Genomic DNA, 17,292 nt, shown 5'->3' on the forward strand with positions numbered 1-17,292 from the left:
ATTGAATCAGATAGGAGAGACTTTCAAAACCTACTTTTTAGTTAAATGTTAAGCCCCCTCCAGACTATGCGCGTGAATCGCGGGCGAAGCCGCGAACGCGAGTGTAGAGTCGATTTCGCTGTCTGCGAAAATCGACGCCACACTCACGTTCGCGGCTTCGCGCCGCGATTCGCGCACGAGTGTGGAGGAGGCTTCAACTACCTATTTAAAAATAATCTACTCAATATGTTCGCCAGACCAAAGTTGCGGTCCAGTGCGCCCGTCTGTTACCCCGGGTACTCACGTAACGATAAATCGTTGCGATAAAACTGTGCAGTCCGACTGTGCAGATAAATCGAACCGTGTGTATGTCGATTATCGTAACGATTTGTCATACACACGGTTCGATTTATCTGCACAGTCGGACTGCACAGTTTTATCGCAACGATTTATCGTTACGTGAGTAGCCGGGGTTACACCATTACATTTTTCATTTAAATAAATAAATAAATATTATAGGACATTCTTACACAGATTGACTAAGTCCTACACTAAGCTCAAGAAGGCTTGTGTTGTGGGTACTCAGACAACGATATATGTAATATATAACTACTTAAATACATTTGTGCATTGATTTTAAAAAATATATCATGTATTTTATAATTTTATGACGTTTGACTTGACTTGACATTTGTCGCAGTCTAATATGAGACCGAGACAAAATTTCATAATAAAAACGTATTTGTAACATTGAATAAATGCATTATTCTGTATAAAACCATATGCAAGCATTGCTTGAAATGCTGATAAATTATTTGAAGTCCTATACGCACTAAATTATAAAATCGTAGTATATCACATTTCTCTGAAATCACAGGAAGTCTGTGCGTCAATTCTCATCGAACTACAAGACCATTAGCGATGCCTTTACCTTTAGTATTAGTGAACATGGACACAGTGAAATTGGAGGAACAATCGGAGTTGAAGGCATGTCGGATTTGCCTGGCTTGGGATGTCAAATTGTATCACATTCGCGAGTCTGGCTTAGATCAAATGTTCTCGGAAATTATGGGAATTTCGGTAAGCAATGTTTGTATATACTTGAATACATTAGTGGTGGTCTAGCGGTAAGGGCTAATCTTTACTTTATGGACCGTCGATTTGGAGGGTGTGTTGCGTATGGGGGGGGTAGAGGGTGCAAAGGGCTACCCCCCAGTCCAACCCCCATGGCGCGGAACCACATGGTTATGGAGATATCCATGGTTAAAGTGTTGATGTGCCTTGCTACACTGGCCGTTTTGTGCGTGAGGAAATTGCCTCGTACATATGCTCTGTTTTATTTCAATAATACACTTTATAGTTATAAGAGTAACTGTTTATTAAAAACTTCTGAGTGTAACACAGGACCACAGATAGCATAGTGTACTTAACCACAGATACACAACATGCTCTGTGTGGACCCGGCTAATGAATAATAAGCCGACAATGTCTATAATAAGTAATTAGATCTACAATGTATTTCTAAGATTATGAAAATTGCGAATGAATGGACAAATTTAGCTAAGATATATTTAAATTACTCGCGTATTTTCATTGTAAAATTCAAATATACTAATGAAACTTTAGGTCTAAACTTAAAAAAAAACTATGTATCTTCTCTTTTTGTAAAAGAATTTGTTTCTGAAATAAATAAATAAAATATATATGTTTGCAGATTACAGCATCAGATGGGCTACCTCAACACTTATGCAGCTGGTGTCGCACACTGCTGCTAAAAGCAGTGAGGCTGCGAGCTTGCTCAAGACGATCAGACGGCTTGCTACGACAAGCGCTCACACAGCAACAGTCAGTAAGTACATATTAGCCAGCCATAGAAATGAATAATCCATAATTTCCAACTGAAATTTGAACCTATAGTGTAGAAAATAGAGTTGATTATGCATTGTTGGAAAACTGAATGAAACAAAGCAAAAGCGTCTCTGTTCCAATTGAATAGGATTTAAATTTCATCGAACTGCGGAGGTACTATAGGTTGGACCTTGGGCCTTAGGAGGTTAACTCACATTTATAGACCACTGATTTATTTATATCGCGAATTTATTATACTTTAAGTATTTGATTATGATCTTTAGGTTGTTAGCTCTTTCCTGATTGTCAGATAGAGCAAAGATTCTTGGTGCCCTAATTTATGGCACATATAATGATTCTTTCATTTGTGTTACAAAAGATTTTTTTACAGCATTATTATTAATAAATCTATAACTAGCTTTATAGAAGTTTTGATTAACTTCTGTTCTAGATTGTGTGTCAATAGCTTAAAATTGTAAGTTTTTCAGATAACAAACGAATACATCCGGACTATAGACCGTTCTATACACAAATTGACACGCACACTCTCGCAAAACTTAAAAACTACCATCCAGTATTACTTTGGACAAGACGAAACATTGGATAGTGTAAATGTCCATCCAGATATCGATATCATCAAAGATGAGATAGAACCAAACGAAAATGATTTGAACAGTAAACATGATAAGGTAGAAACAGATATATTACAGATTAATATAATGGAAACTGACATCAAAGCGTTTGATTTAAATTGCGACGCTACAGCAGACAGTGATTCTGATGAAGATTCTAAAATGAATCTTCGAGAATATAAATATAAAATGGAAAATTTTGAGTCAAAACCTGCATTAGTCGAAGTTAAAATAGGAACGAGATTAGATAAACGTATAAAGAATGTCTCAAAAAGACTAAAGGAAGTTAATGTAGAAACATTTCAAAATAAAAAGCGAGAATCGAAAGCCAATAAAGTAAGAAAGAAACATAAGGAAACAAAAGAAGTAAAAACAAAAGCTGTTAAAGAAAAAGATTCAGAACCAGGAAGGTTTTTTACAATAGAGGATATAGAAGAGTTTGTAAAAAAGCATAATTTTGAAATACAGTATTTGACTGAGGAAGAAATGGCGGAGGATATGGAAAGGAGAAAAATGTCGGATCGGTATAAGCATTGCAAGTTTAAATGTAACTTGTGTTATAAAGGCTTTCTGACCACCACTACTTTTGATAATCATATGAAGAAAGATCATGATCCGGTAAGTTTTTTTTTACATTAAATAATATATTTGCTAAATAATTAATGCTCATTAACCGTTTGAACGCCACGCCTATCGTGCGCGGCGCGTCACTATGAATAGAATAGAATGCACTAAGGTTCATATTCTGCTGTAACCGCGCGCGTCAGTTGACGTCTTAGGAGGTCAAAAGGTAACAAATATCTGCATTAAATTACCTGCTACATTAAAAATTACTTATTCTGGACATTGATATAAGAATTATAAGAGAAATAATAACACAGCGAGCAACAACAGTTACCTGCAATGCTAAGGCTGTTAACAACTTAGCAATGTGGAGATCTACAGACTTAGGGCTGATTTAGACGATGCGAGAACTCGAGAGTTTCATACCATTGGACGACCGGTCTGGCCTAGTGGGTAGTGACCCTGCCTGCGAAGCCGATGGTCCTGGGTTCGAATCCCAGTAAGGGCATTTATTTGTGTGATGAACACTAGTATTTGTTCCTGAGTCATGGGTGTTTTCTATGTATTTATCTATATAAGTATGTATATCGTCGCCTAGCACCCATAGTACAAGCTTTGCTTAGTTTGGGGCTAGGTTGATCTGTGTAAGATGTCCACCAATATTTATTTATTTTATTTATTTATTTATTTATTGCGGGTTTTGATTGGTCGGTTAAATTGGATGTAATCCACAGTCCGCAATGTAACTAAAACCGGATGCGAGTTTGCGCGCCGGCTAAATAAGCCCTTACAGATTAAGATAAGACCAAGAGAACAGAGCGAAAAATTAGAATTTACACGCGCAAAACTTCCATTACTCTATATTCTTTGTACCTATTACAACTTATAGCTATCAGTACTAAACATTTATGTTATTTTATTGTTACTTACGGTGCCGTTTTAAGTTTTTGTAACTCTTAAGGATGTCAGTTTTTAAACTTTTTAACCTAAGTTCTGCAAAATGTGCCTTCTTCGCTCTCCCCTGACTAATTGTGCCCCAACAGTTATTAGAAAACTAATCACAATCTTTTTAAGTGTATTGATGATAGTACTGATGGTCTACTTTAAATCAGCAAATCACAACGTAAGAATTTTTTAAAAATTGGGGCTAAGGTGGCACATTTTACGCCGCAAAATTAATGGTTTATTTTTGTGTTCAGCGTAACGCAAAGAACGAGTGCCGATTATGCCGCGTCAGCTACCGGTACGGGTTCTACCTCAAACAGCACGTGCAGAATGCGCACCGGCTGCGGCTGCGCTGCGCCGAGTGCGGCGAGGGCGTTTGGGGCAGGTAACACAGGGGACAGTCACACAGGGGACACTATCACAGCTACCACTACGGGTTCTACCACAAAAAACACATGCAGAACGCGCACCGGTTGCGGCTGTGCTGCGCCGGGGCGGCGAGGGCGTGTGGGGCAGGTAACGCAGGGGACGGTCACATAGGGGACACTATCACAGCTACCGCTACGGGTTCTACCTGAAACAACACGTGCAGAACGCGTACTGGCTGCGGCTGCGCTGTGGCGAGGGCGTGTGGGGCACTACACTATCAAAGCTACCGTGCGGCTTCGTCAATTTGTGTAAGAAATGTCCTATAATATTTATTTATTTACCACTACGATTTCTACCTCAAGAAGTACTTGCGGAACGCGCATCGGCTGCGGCTAGTGTGGCGGATTACGACAAAGGCGTGTGAGTAGGTGACGCAGGGGACAGTAACACAGTGGACACTGTTACATAACGGGGGCAGGTAATGCAGGAAACATACACACAGTGGAAAAATTACATAACGAGGGCGTTTGTGGACCTTGCGACATCTACCTGTGCCTTAATATCTTTTAATCGCATAATTAATTTATTACTCTTCGAAGGTTATTAAATTAAATTAAAATTTCGTTATTAAAGACAACATATAATTATGGTCCGTACATTTGTTAGTTATTGCCTTATGTTAGTAACAACAGTAACCTAATAAAACATTTAATAATTTATAAACAAAAGACACAAAAGTGCCCCATTGCTCATAACAGAGGACAATCTAGCTTATTGGCGATCATGTTTAGAACACACACACACACACACATAATATGAAATTTTCAGCCACTTATATTGTTACAGGAAAGAGTGCGTCGCGCACGCGGCGCGCCACGCCGGGACCACGCGGCAATGCAAGTACTGCGGGAAGCATTTCCTGTGAGTATGACGTTTTTAAAGTGTGCCTTTTCATTGTGGCTTTATAGAGCAAATGGTATAGTCGCGGACGGTCTAAAACGCAAAATGACTAGTGTAATATTTTGCCTATATCGCTTTTAGTCTACATCGCGAACGGTCTAGAATACAAAATGACCACTTTTTTATATCACCCAGGTAGGTTAGGTTCGTTAGTTATCTTACAAACCGCACAGAATCGCTAACGTCGAGATAAAACGATGGAAAATGATGTAGGCATTTTGCGTTCTGGACCGTTCGCGATGTAGATTAAGAGCAATATAGGCAAAGGTTCTAGACCGTCCGTGAATAACCCGCCCAAATGTCACATTCGAAGCACCTTTTTGCAGATGATTTACTTCTGCAACCAACATTCGGCAAATTTTCATTATGGTAATGTTTTACAATATAGAATTACTTTTTTTCGACAATGTTGACGTATAATAATAAACTTATTATGTTCCCCATTATTCCTTTCGGCGTATTATTTTCTCAGTTGTGTAAAGAAAAGCGTGTATCTAAGGTGAAATATTAGATACAATTAAGGCTCGGAACCGGTTTTCTCTCCACACTAAAAATACCGGTATTATTAAGTTCTTTTTCGTTCTTTGGTTTATTATTTCTTTTTTTATGGGACAATCTAATAATACGAAGTTGTCACCTTAATACATGATTCAGTTCTACGCAAAGAGCATAAAATAATTGAAAATATTGGGATATTTCGGGGTTAAATACCGGTTCCGAGCCTTGGTCATAAGAACATATTTGTCCACAGTAAGAAATCGTCGTACACATGGCATATGCGAGCAGCACATCCCGTCGAGAACTCTGCGCGCGGCTCGTGCGAGCTATGTGGGGAGATCTACACAAGTGCCAAGGGACTCAAGGCGCATAAACTACTTGCACATAATAAGGTAACGCAGGAGACAACCGTGAAGAAATCTTATATGAGCTCTGTAGGAAGATACTAGCGCCAAAGGCGCATAAACGACTTGCACATAATAAGGTAAATAAGGTAACGCAGGAGACCACTTGTTCTATTAGACTAAATTGCTATGAAGCGATTTGCAGCTTAAAATTGACAGATTTAGGGTCGGTTGCACCAAACTGTTACGAACGTTAAAGAGTTCGCTAAATTTTTATGTATGGAAAGTTTCATAGTAAAGGCGCGGGGCGCGCCGGCTGACGATGATCAGTCTGTCAAATGTGGTTGGTGCAACTGGCACTTAATAGGCAAGGCAAGAAAGACCTAGGTTCTCCGAAACATGTCGCGCGAGTGACTAAAAACAAGTGAGTCTAAACCGTAAAATTATTCAATGTTAGTATGTTTGGAAACGGTTGAAGTCAAAAGTTTTTTTTTCACCACACCAGCTCGGAAAGGCTTACTTTGCACTTCAAAAACGGATAGCAAAGTTACACTTTGCTATCAGTAGGTAATTCACATGTGAGGCAAAGTAATCAAATGCAAATTTTGAGTTGTTTTCTTATGTTTGCTGGTAGAGTTGACTTTTAAATGATGATTTTGGATGATAAATATTTAATAACATTAATTTAAATTTGATGTGGTTTGATTTTGTTTCATATTTTACATTTAATATTTCCTTCGGGTTGGTGTGCCCTCGCAACGCTCAAGATTCCATTTTTCGAACCACTCACTACGCTCGTGGTTTTGGAATATTTCGCTTGCTCGGGTATCAATATTAGCACAAGCGGTTAAACAACAACTTTGCCCCCTCAAATGACTATTTTTGTTTTGGACAGCGCTCTGCGCCCGAGTTAGAGTGCGGCAGCTGCCGCGCACAGTTCGACAATAAGGAGGCTCTGACGAAACACAGACAGCAGCAAGATGACGGCAAGTGTGATCCGGACTTAAGGTAACCAAAATCAACCGAAACCATTACAGAGTTAGACCAAGAAAAGTCTGCAACGATTTTGATAGCATACGCAGGGCAAGTGTTATTTATACATGACAACCAGTCTGGCCTAGTGGGTAGTGACCCTGCCTGTGAAGCCGATGGTCCTGGGTTCGAATCCCAGTAAGGGCATTTATTTGTGTGATGACACAGGTATTTGTTCCTGAGTCATGGTTGTTTTCTATGTATTTAAGTACATATTTATATATTATATATATCGTTGTCTGAGTACCCACAACACAAGCCTTCTTGAGCTTAGTCAATCTGTGTAAGAATGTCCTATAATATTTATTTATTATACGTCATAATTTCATAGAAGTTTGACGTTTAAAATGACACTTGCACTGCGTGTGCTGTCAAAATCTCTGCAGACTACATAGTAATTGGTCACTCTTAACCTCATGGACGCCAATGACCGATATATCCGCACCGCAGGTTCAACGCCAAAGACTGATTAATCGGTCACACACCACAGAGCAACATAGACCTACGTGCATATGCGTAAAGTTCAATTTCAGTTTTGACACTTCGGTGACGTGGCGTCCGCGTGACAGCTTTTGTGTTTGACACGGCGTCGAAAAGGTTACTATATTTATTTATTTATTTATTTATTTATTTAAAACTTTATTGCACAAAAGAATAACTTAATGTACAAAAGGCGAACTTAATGCCATGAGGCATTCTCTACCAGTCAACCTTAAGGCCAAGCAGAAAATATTGTAGGCGGTGCATTAGAAAACCAAAAGAGAACTTATCTAGAAACAAAATATATACAATGTACATACATACATATATCACACGATTCTTTAATAAATATGGCATTAATACATAAATATAGATTAATAATACATACATATATATTGGCTTGTTTATTTCTGATTTGTTAAGAGTTTCCAAATACTATGGAGTGCCTAATAACTACAGCAGTCAGTTAAAATTTTCTTAATTGGATTTTTTTATTCATAAATTCAAAATCAATTCACTTGGCGATATAAGAAACTTTCGTAAATAATACGAGTATTATACCGAATAGCACCAGTAAGTAAACCGTCCACCACCATCGTACAACTAGCGCCACATGGCCAGTTTAGGAACTAAACATAAAAACTAAAGCGACGACACCCAAACAACAAGATGACTATGTCAACAGCCAAATCAGCCAATATAAAATTTCTATATTTAATATTAACTAGATTACACAGCACATAATAGTAAACTATAAATAAATTAAAAAAATACTATGAAGTATTCGAACAAATAAAATTATTTTCAGAAAATATTTTAATTTGTGTTTATCAAGTAGAAACACTATACTACATAAATTTTAAACTGAAATAAATGTCATATACTAAGAAAAAGTGACCAAGGCCCCAGGCACAAGCCAATGGCTAGGGGGCGCCACAAGCCTTCAGTAAGAAGTGCATATACTTGGAAAAATTTGACCTATGCCTCTGTGGCCCGGTGGCCGAGTGGTTCAGGCACCTGCCGCGATAGCAGAGGACGCTGGTTCGATTCCAGCCTGGGGCACTGGAGGCCTTGGTCACCTTTTCTTAGTATATGACATTTATTTCAGTTTAAAATTTAAAAAATGTGAATAAGTATTACGGATGTAATGTGAGGATGTGTACGCAGCCCGTGTGCGGCGTGCGGCGCGGGCTGCGCAGGCGCCGAGGCGCTGCTACGGCACATGCATGCGGCGCACAATGTCGAAATCTTCACCTGTGACCTCGTAAGTTGCTGCCGGCTGCGTTCGTGGCCCACAAATGGTCTCGCCGGAAGATCAGCGCTGACCTTCGGGTTAGTATTATGCTGAGGCGAGTCCATTTCGTGGTAAACTTTAACGCTTACCAATTTTATTAATATTTGTAGTTATACTCTTGTATGTAATCTTAGTTTTAAGTTTATCACGAATAAAATCTTTGATTCTGAATCTTTGATAAGTTACCAGTAACCAGACTGAGCATAGTCCTCTGCCACGCATACGGTAATTTTATGCCATGTTCGGGTCGAAAGTGTCTTTGTGTGACGTCCGTGTCTTTGAACGGACCAATCACGGCACGGGACCTCACTCACCTCGTCCCGCGCACCCCCGCATTTTTGGCAGCATCGGCTGCATGAAAATTGCTCTAAACTCGGTCTAGATGATTCCTAGTCTATGGTTATTCCTTTGGTTCCGTTTGAAATTTTTTTAATATATATTTTTTTAATATTGGTAGACATCTTACACAGATCAACCTAGCCCCAAATTAAGTAAAGCTTGTACTATGGGTGCTAGGCGACGATACGGTATGTAAACTAACGAAAATCCTTTATTCAAACCTGTTAATGTGTAGTCACACTAAGCAACTTTTACTATGGCACCGACCCCGAAATCGCGAAAAAAAAATTAGGTCGTTTCATACATTTTGCTGATCTAGCATTGAAATTTTCTATGGGAGAGTCAATTTTTTTTTTGCGATTTCGGGGTTGGTGCCATAGTGAAAGTTGCTCAGTGTGACCCATTCATTAACGGGCTTGAGTAAATGTTTTTCGTTGATTTACATACTGTATACATACTTATACAGATAAATACATACTTATATACATAGAAAACACCCATGGCTCAGGAACAAATATTAGTGTTCATCACACAAATAAATGCCTTTACTGGGATTCGAACCCAGAACCATCGGCTTCGCAGGCAGGGTCACTACCCACTAGGCCAGACCGGTCGTCTTAGCAGACAACTTAGCTTACTTTAGCAAGTAAGGTCGCTAAGCTTCAAACTTCAACATTTATTCAGCAAATAGGCCACAAGGGCACTTTTACACGTCAACATTGAATTTACATACAAGCAAAAACAATAACAATACATCAACAATTTTATAAAATACACCTAACTGCAACTACCAATTCTAACTAACGTATTACAATTACTTAGAGATGTATATGGTTTCATAATGTCGAATTACATAAAAAAACTAAAATATTTAGAGGTGTAAATGTCTCCAAGTATCAGAACTATAAGATTATATATGTATTATATTAAGCACGGAGAAATTCGTATATTGACCCGCTTTTTCTCATCTCTATCGCACGCGCATGATTATATTGCTGCCCGCTCGCACAGTGGCATTGACCGTTGGCATCTTCGAGCAACACCGGCTTCCGACACGTCGGAAGGGAGGGGCCCAAGCGATATCTCGCCGTACAAATCTTTCTGCCATTTTTCGCGGGGGGAAAGGTGCACACAGTCGCATTTCTCACACACTTACATACAAAATCCAATCTGTAATGACGACACAAATTCATAGAAAATGACACACGTCAAAGACAAATCTTGCAAACCTCGATCTCTTTTTGTGTACGGACGAGTGACTAGTGTCACAACACGCACACTAACACATTTTCGTTGAACTATGTCATTGTATTCTGAGAGACGTGAAGTCGGATTTGTCGCTCGACCGATCCGCAATTTGTACTGAGCGAGCAAAATCGATAAATCCAACAATTACTTGAGACTAAAATATAATAATTGTATTTAAATGTAATTTAACGTATGATATTAAAAAAAAAATATTACATGTGAAATGTAACACTTTGTTTTTGTAAATTTGATTTCCCCGACCTCTTTTTATAACAAAAAACCGATCAAACAGGCATTTTTGTGCAGTAGTGTTCACGCGCGCGTCTGGACTCGGTCTAGTGAAAAATCCAAGTGCAACTAGTTTTATTACCCGCGCTAGATTAGATTGACGCGCTAATCTTGTACCTCGGCAGAGGGGAAATAGTGCGAATGCCGCCTCCCTTCCGTGTTGCTCGAAGGTTGGCATCATATCTAATAAATTATTAGATGGACAGCAATATAATTAAGCGCACGACAGAGATATGAAATGTACGAGATTCTTGGTGCTTAGCGTCCTTTATCGCAGTTTGTCAACCATTGATGACCGGTAGCCTATAGTTCGTTTTTTAGCATTAGAAAAAAGGTAAACAATCTTGAAGTGTCTTTTAATTGAAAAACACGTTTTAAAAATAAGTCACGGCAAATATGTAACAATTATGAATCTAATACGATCATTTATATTCTCCTGCTTTCATAAGTAATAGTTATTGATTTTTAAAAGTTCTTTCTAATGCTAAAAAAACGAACTATAGTAGGCAGGGTGCCTGTGAAGCCGATGGTCCCGGGTTCGAATCCCGGTAAGCATTTATTTATTATAGCATTTATTTTGACACAGTAGCTCTGAAAAGTAACCTAAAGCTTTTTTTGGAACTTTTAGTACAGTTTTGTTAGCCAAGTCAAGTTATTTTTGGCTGGGGTTTGCCAACTGTTACTTTTTTTGGTGTGTATCTATACATCTTATAAAACAAAGTCCCCCACCGCGTCTGTCTGTTTGTGTGTATGTATGTTCGCGATAAACTCAAAAACTACTGAACGGATTTTCATGTGGTTTTCACTTATCAATAGAGTGATTCTTGATGAAGGTTATGTAATTTGTTTGGGCTTACCCGTGCTGGTTTAACATAAATGTTTGTTTCAGTGCAACAAATCCTTTCTATCCAAGCCTTCGCTCTCGACCCACATAGACCGCGTCCACCTCGGCATAAGGCCGTTACAGCACCACCAGCTCACTCATTACAAGAAGCATAGCAATCGCCCCGTGCAGCACAAGAGGCGGGGGCACGACCACATGTGCGAGCACTGCGGGAAGGCCTACACGGTAAACGCAAAACATACACCTGCGAGTAATGCAAACTCATACACCTGCGACTAATGCAAACACAGACACATAGATAAGGCCGTTACAACACCACCAGCTCACTCATTACAAGAAGCACAGCAAGCGGCCCGTGCAGCACAAGAGACGGGGGCACGACCACATGTGCGAGCACTGCGGAAAGGCCTACACGGTAAACGCAACACATACACCTGCGACTAATGCAAACATACACCTGCGACTAATGCAAACACAGACACACATCGCGTCCATTTCAGCATAAGGCCGTTACAACACCACCAGCTCGCACAGTACAAGAAGCACAGCAAGCGGCCCGTGCAGCACAAGAGGCGGGGGCACGACCACATGTGCGAGCACTGCGGGAAGGCCTACACGGTAAAAGCAAAACATACACCTGCGAGTAATGCAAACACATACACCTGCGACTAATGCAAACACAGACACACATCGCGTCCATCTCAGCATAAGGCCGTTACAACACCACCAGCTCCCACAGTACAAGAAGCACAGCAAGCGGCCCGTGCAGCACAAGAGACGGGGGCACGACCACATGTGCGAGCACTGCGGGAAGACCTACACGGTAAACGCAACACTTACACCTACGAGTAATGCAAACACATACACCTGCGACTAATGCAAACACAACCTGCGCTAATGCAAACTCATACACCTGCGACAAATGCAGACATAAATCGCGTCCACCTCGGCATAAGACCGTTACAACACCACCAGCTCACACAGTACAAGAAGCACAGCAAGCGCCCCGTGCAGCACAAGAGGCGGGGGCACGACCACATGTGCGAGCACTGCGGGAAGGCCTACACGGTAAAAGCAAAACATACACCTGCGAGTAATGCAAACACATACACCTGCGACTAATGCAAACACAGACACACATCGCGTCCATCTCAGCATAAGGCCGTTACAACACCACCAGCTCCCACAGTACAAGAAGCACAGCAAGCGGCCCGTGCAGCACAAGAGACGGGGGCACGACCACATGTGCGAGCACTGCGGGAAGACCTACACGGTAAACGCAACACTTACACCTACGAGTAATGCAAACACATACACCTGCGACTAATGCAAACACAACCTGCGCTAATGCAAACTCATACACCTGCGACAAATGCAGACATAAATCGCGTCCACCTCGGCATAAGACCGTTACAACACCACCAGCTCACACAGTACAAGAAGCACAGCAAGCGCCCCGTGCAGCACAAGAGGCGGGGGCACGACCACATGTGCGAGCACTGCGGGAAGGCCTACACGGTAAAAGCAAAACATACACCTGCGAGTAATGCAAACACATACACCTGCGACTAATGCAAACACAGACACACATCGCGTCCATCTCAGCATAAGGCCGTTACAACACCACCAGCTCCCACAGTACAAGAAGCACAGCAAGCGGCCCGTGCAGCACAAGAGACGGGGGCACGACCACATGTGCGAGCACTGCGGGAAGGCCTACACGGTAAAAGCAACACATACACCTGCGAGTAATGCAAACACATACACCTGCGATAATGCAAACACAGACACACATCGCGTCCACCTCGGCATCAGGCCGCTACAACACCACCAGCTCACACAGTACAAGAAGCACAGCAAGCGGCCCGTGCAGCACAAGAGACGGGGGCACGACCACATGTGCGAGCACTGCGGGAAGACCTACACGGTAAACGCAACACTTACACCTACGAGTAATGCAAACACATACACCTGCGACTAATGCAAACACAACCTGCGCTAATGCAAACTCATACACCTGCGACAAATGCAGACATAAATCGCGTCCACCTCGGCATAAGACCGTTACAACACCACCAGCTCACACAGTACAAGAAGCACAGCAAGCGCCCCGTGCAGCACAAGAGGCGGGGGCACGACCACATGTGCGAGCACTGCGGGAAGGCCTACACGGTAAAAGCAAAACATACACCTGCGAGTAATGCAAACACATACACCTGCGACTAATGCAAACACAGACACACATCGCGTCCATCTCAGCATAAGGCCGTTACAACACCACCAGCTCCCACAGTACAAGAAGCACAGCAAGCGGCCCGTGCAGCACAAGAGACGGGGGCACGACCACATGTGCGAGCACTGCGGGAAGGCCTACACGGTAAACGCAACACATACACCTGCGAGTAATGCAAACTCATACACCTGCGACTATGCAAACTCATACACCTGCGTACCATGAGGCAAACACAAAGAATTCAATATAAATACTACTAATAAATTACACATAATGTCATACATGCAATATCTAGCTTTTTTAGTAGACGTTATACGTAAGACATGAGAGTTTTTTTCTATTAAATGTAGTTTCATCATTCTAACATTCTTACCAATTAATAAATAATATCCATCAAGTTTGTGATTTGCATGTAAGTGTTACTATACTTATCTGTATACGATTGTGCAGACACATCAGTTTCTGAAGAATCATCAGATGACGCACACGGGTGAGCGGCCTTTCAAGTGCGACCGCTGCCCTAAAGGGTTCACCACTGCTGTGCAGCTCACGGTAACAATCACCTGTAACCTCCTAAGGCCCAACGTCCTATCTATTGTACTTAATCATTTCGATGAAATTTAAACCATAATAAAATAGGAATAGAGTTGTAATTGCATTGTTTTATTTCGTTCAATTTTAAAACAAAACAAAATCAACTCTATTCCCTGCATTATAGGTTCAAATTTCAGTGGAATATTTTGGATTGTTCATTTGTATGGCTGGGCCTTAGGAGGGTAAGTTAGGACGCTTGGCATGAAGAATTTCGTACATTGACCGGACACTCCCTATTTCTATTGAAAATTCTTCGTGTTAAAAATTAATTCTTCTTCCTCGCATTATCCCGGTACTTTGCCGGGGCTCATGGGAGCCTGGGGTCCGACGTAGGCACTAGTTTTACCGAAAGCGACTGCCATCTGACCTTCCAACCAACTCGGCCTTATTGGGATTAGTCCGGTTTCCTTACGTTTTCCTTCACCGAAAAGCAACTGGTAAATATGAAATGATATTTCGTACTTGAGTTCCGAAAAACTCATTGAAGCGCTGGTGGCCTAGTGGTAAGAGCGTGAGACTTGCAATCCGGAGATCGTGGGTTCAAACCCCGGCTCGTACCAATGAGTATTTCGGAACTTATGTACGAAATATCATTTGTTATTCACCAGTCGCTTTTCGGTAGTGCCCACAATTCAATTCAAGTCTTTTAGAGATCCTCGAAAAAAATCCCCGAAGAAGTCGAAGAGTTCGAAGTCGGGGAAATCCTGAAGAAAGGCCAGGTCAAGAGCACCCTAAACCGGGGAGCGTGTATGAGGAATGTTATGAATGTGAAGGAAGCGAAAGAGGTATGTCAGGATCGTAACAAGTGGAAATCCGTGGTCTCTGCCTACCCCTCCGGGAAATAGGCGTGATTATATTGTATGTATATATGTATGTATATTTAAAGCTTACTGTGGGACTAGGTGGATTTGTGTTAGCCTTTATAATATTAATTATTTATTTGTATGTTTAGTGGCACACCAGAACACACACGGGGGAGCGTCCATTCCAGTGCGACCAGTGTCATCAGGCGTTCAGTCTCGAAGGCAACCTCAGGAGGCACCGCAAAGCGGTAAGTACTCACTACGGTAGCTAACAGGCGTACAGCCTAGGAACACACACGGGGGAGACTCCGTGCCAGTGCGAACAGTGTCATCAGGCGTTCAGTCTAGAAGGCAACTTAAGGAGGCACCGCAAAGCGGTAAGTATTCACTTCGGTGGCTAACAGGCGTACAGCCTTGGAACACACACGGGGGAGACTCCGTTCCAGTGCGACCAGTGTCATCAGGCGTTCAGTCTCGAAGGCAACCTGAGGAGGCACCGCAAAGCGGTAAGTACTCACTACGGTAGCTAACAGGCATTCACCCTAGGCACACACACGGGGGAGACTCCGTGCCAGTGCGACCAGTGTCATCAGGCGTTCAGTCTAGAAGGCAACTTAAGGAGGCACCGCAAAGCAGTAAGTACTCACTACGGTAGCTAACAGGCGTTCAGCCTTGAAACACACACGGGGGAGACTCCGTTCCAGTGCGACCAGTGTCATCAGGCGTTCAGTCTCGAAGGCAACCTGAGGAGGCACCGCAAAGCGGTAAGTACTCACTACGGTAGCTAACAGGCGTTCAGCCTAGGCACACACACGGGGGAGACTCCGTGCCAGTGCGACCAGTGCCATCAGGCGTTCAGTCTAGAAGGCAACTTAAGGAGGCACCGCAAAGCAGTAAGTACTCACTACGGTAGCTAACAGGCGTTCAGCCTTGGAACACACACGGGGGAGACTCCGTGCCAGTGCGACAGTGTCATCAGGCGTTCAGTCTCGAAGGCAACCTCAGGAGGCACTGCAAAGCGGTAAGTACTCACTACGGTAGCTAACAGGCGTACAGCCTAGGAACACACACGGGGGAGACTCCGTGTCAGTGCGAACAGTGTCATCAGGCGTTCAGTTTAGAAGGCAACTTAAGGAGGCACCGCAATGCGGTAAGTATTCACTTCGGTGGCTAACAGGCGTACAGCCTAGGAACACACACGGGGGAGACTCCGTTCCAGTGCGACAGTGTCATCAGGCGTTCAGTCTCGAAGGCAACCTCAGGAGGCACCGCAAAGCGGTAAGTACTCACTACGGTAGCTAACAGGCGTACAGCCTAGGAACACACACGGGGGAGACTCCGTGCCAGTGCGAACAGTGTCACCAGGCGTTCAGTCTAGAAGGCAACTTAAGGAGGCACTGCAAAGCAGTAAGTACTCACGTCAGTGGCTAACAGGCGTACGGCCTACCTGTTGAGGAATAACTATATGCTCTACGGTATGCTCAACATATTTTATTACTAATAAAATTTAAGGTTTATGGTTACGAGAAACATTTTTTTTATATTATGAGAAACATTTTTTATTATTTCAAACATAGCAGCAATAAGTTATGAGAGGAAAAGAGTTCCCATTCGCATCAAATGTCGTTAAAGAAAAGATTGATTTGTTAAATGTCAATACTTTCTAACGGAGCCTCATTTGTATTGTTTAGGTGCACCTAGGCCTCCGAAAGAATGTGCCGTGCCCTCGCTGCGAGAAAACCTTTTCCACTAACTCCACCATGAAGCTGCACGTCAGAACAGTGCACGACGGAGCGCCCTGGCCGCGCCGGGACCGCAGGCCGAGGAAACAGCCGCCGCAGATAACAGAATAGTTTGATAGAAAACACATACACCTGCGATATCTGTTAAGACTCATTAAAAAATTATTACATTTGACGAGCTCGTTATTTATAACCATTTTTGCATTAACTTTTTGAACACATCCATTTACCGTGCTACTGACGCCACGGGGGTAAA

At 42.2% G+C, this 17,292-nt stretch overlaps 1 protein-coding gene across 1 annotated transcript; it reads left to right on the plus strand.

Annotated features, from left to right (window-relative positions):
- Positions 1-900: 900 nt before the first annotated feature.
- Positions 901-17,185, plus strand: LOC134677298 (zinc finger protein 208-like). The gene is made up of 21 exons (XM_063535733.1): positions 901-1,059; positions 1,694-1,828; positions 2,316-3,077; positions 4,223-4,353; positions 5,184-5,258; positions 6,049-6,187; positions 7,035-7,147; positions 8,819-8,915; positions 11,710-11,889; positions 11,987-12,079; positions 12,190-12,282; positions 12,395-12,512; positions 12,593-12,732; positions 12,845-12,962; positions 13,043-13,182; positions 13,295-13,591; positions 13,744-13,861; positions 13,902-14,041; positions 14,348-14,449; positions 15,444-15,542; positions 16,986-17,185. The coding sequence occupies exons 1-21, from the start codon at positions 901-903 to the stop codon at positions 17,145-17,147; spliced, it is 3,411 nt and encodes a 1,136-aa protein (XP_063391803.1). The 3' UTR covers positions 17,148-17,185.
- The last annotated feature ends 107 nt before the right edge of the window (positions 17,186-17,292 follow it).

Source organism: Cydia fagiglandana, chromosome 26 (assembly GCF_963556715.1).
Source record: "Cydia fagiglandana chromosome 26, ilCydFagi1.1, whole genome shotgun sequence".
Taxonomy (NCBI): domain Eukaryota; kingdom Metazoa; phylum Arthropoda; class Insecta; order Lepidoptera; family Tortricidae; genus Cydia; species Cydia fagiglandana.

Bases quoted from the DNA above. Each gene is read 5' to 3' on its own strand.
- LOC134677298 (XM_063535733.1), top strand. From the start codon at position 901: ATGCCTTTACCTTTAGTATTAGTGAACATGGACACAGTGAAATTGGAG. The intron at 12,080-12,189 runs GTAAACGCAACA...CAACACCACCAG, and splicing joins ACTGCGGAAAGGCCTACACG to CTCGCACAGTACAAGAAGCA. The intron at 13,183-13,294 runs GTAAAAGCAAAA...CAACACCACCAG, and splicing joins ACTGCGGGAAGGCCTACACG to CTCCCACAGTACAAGAAGCA.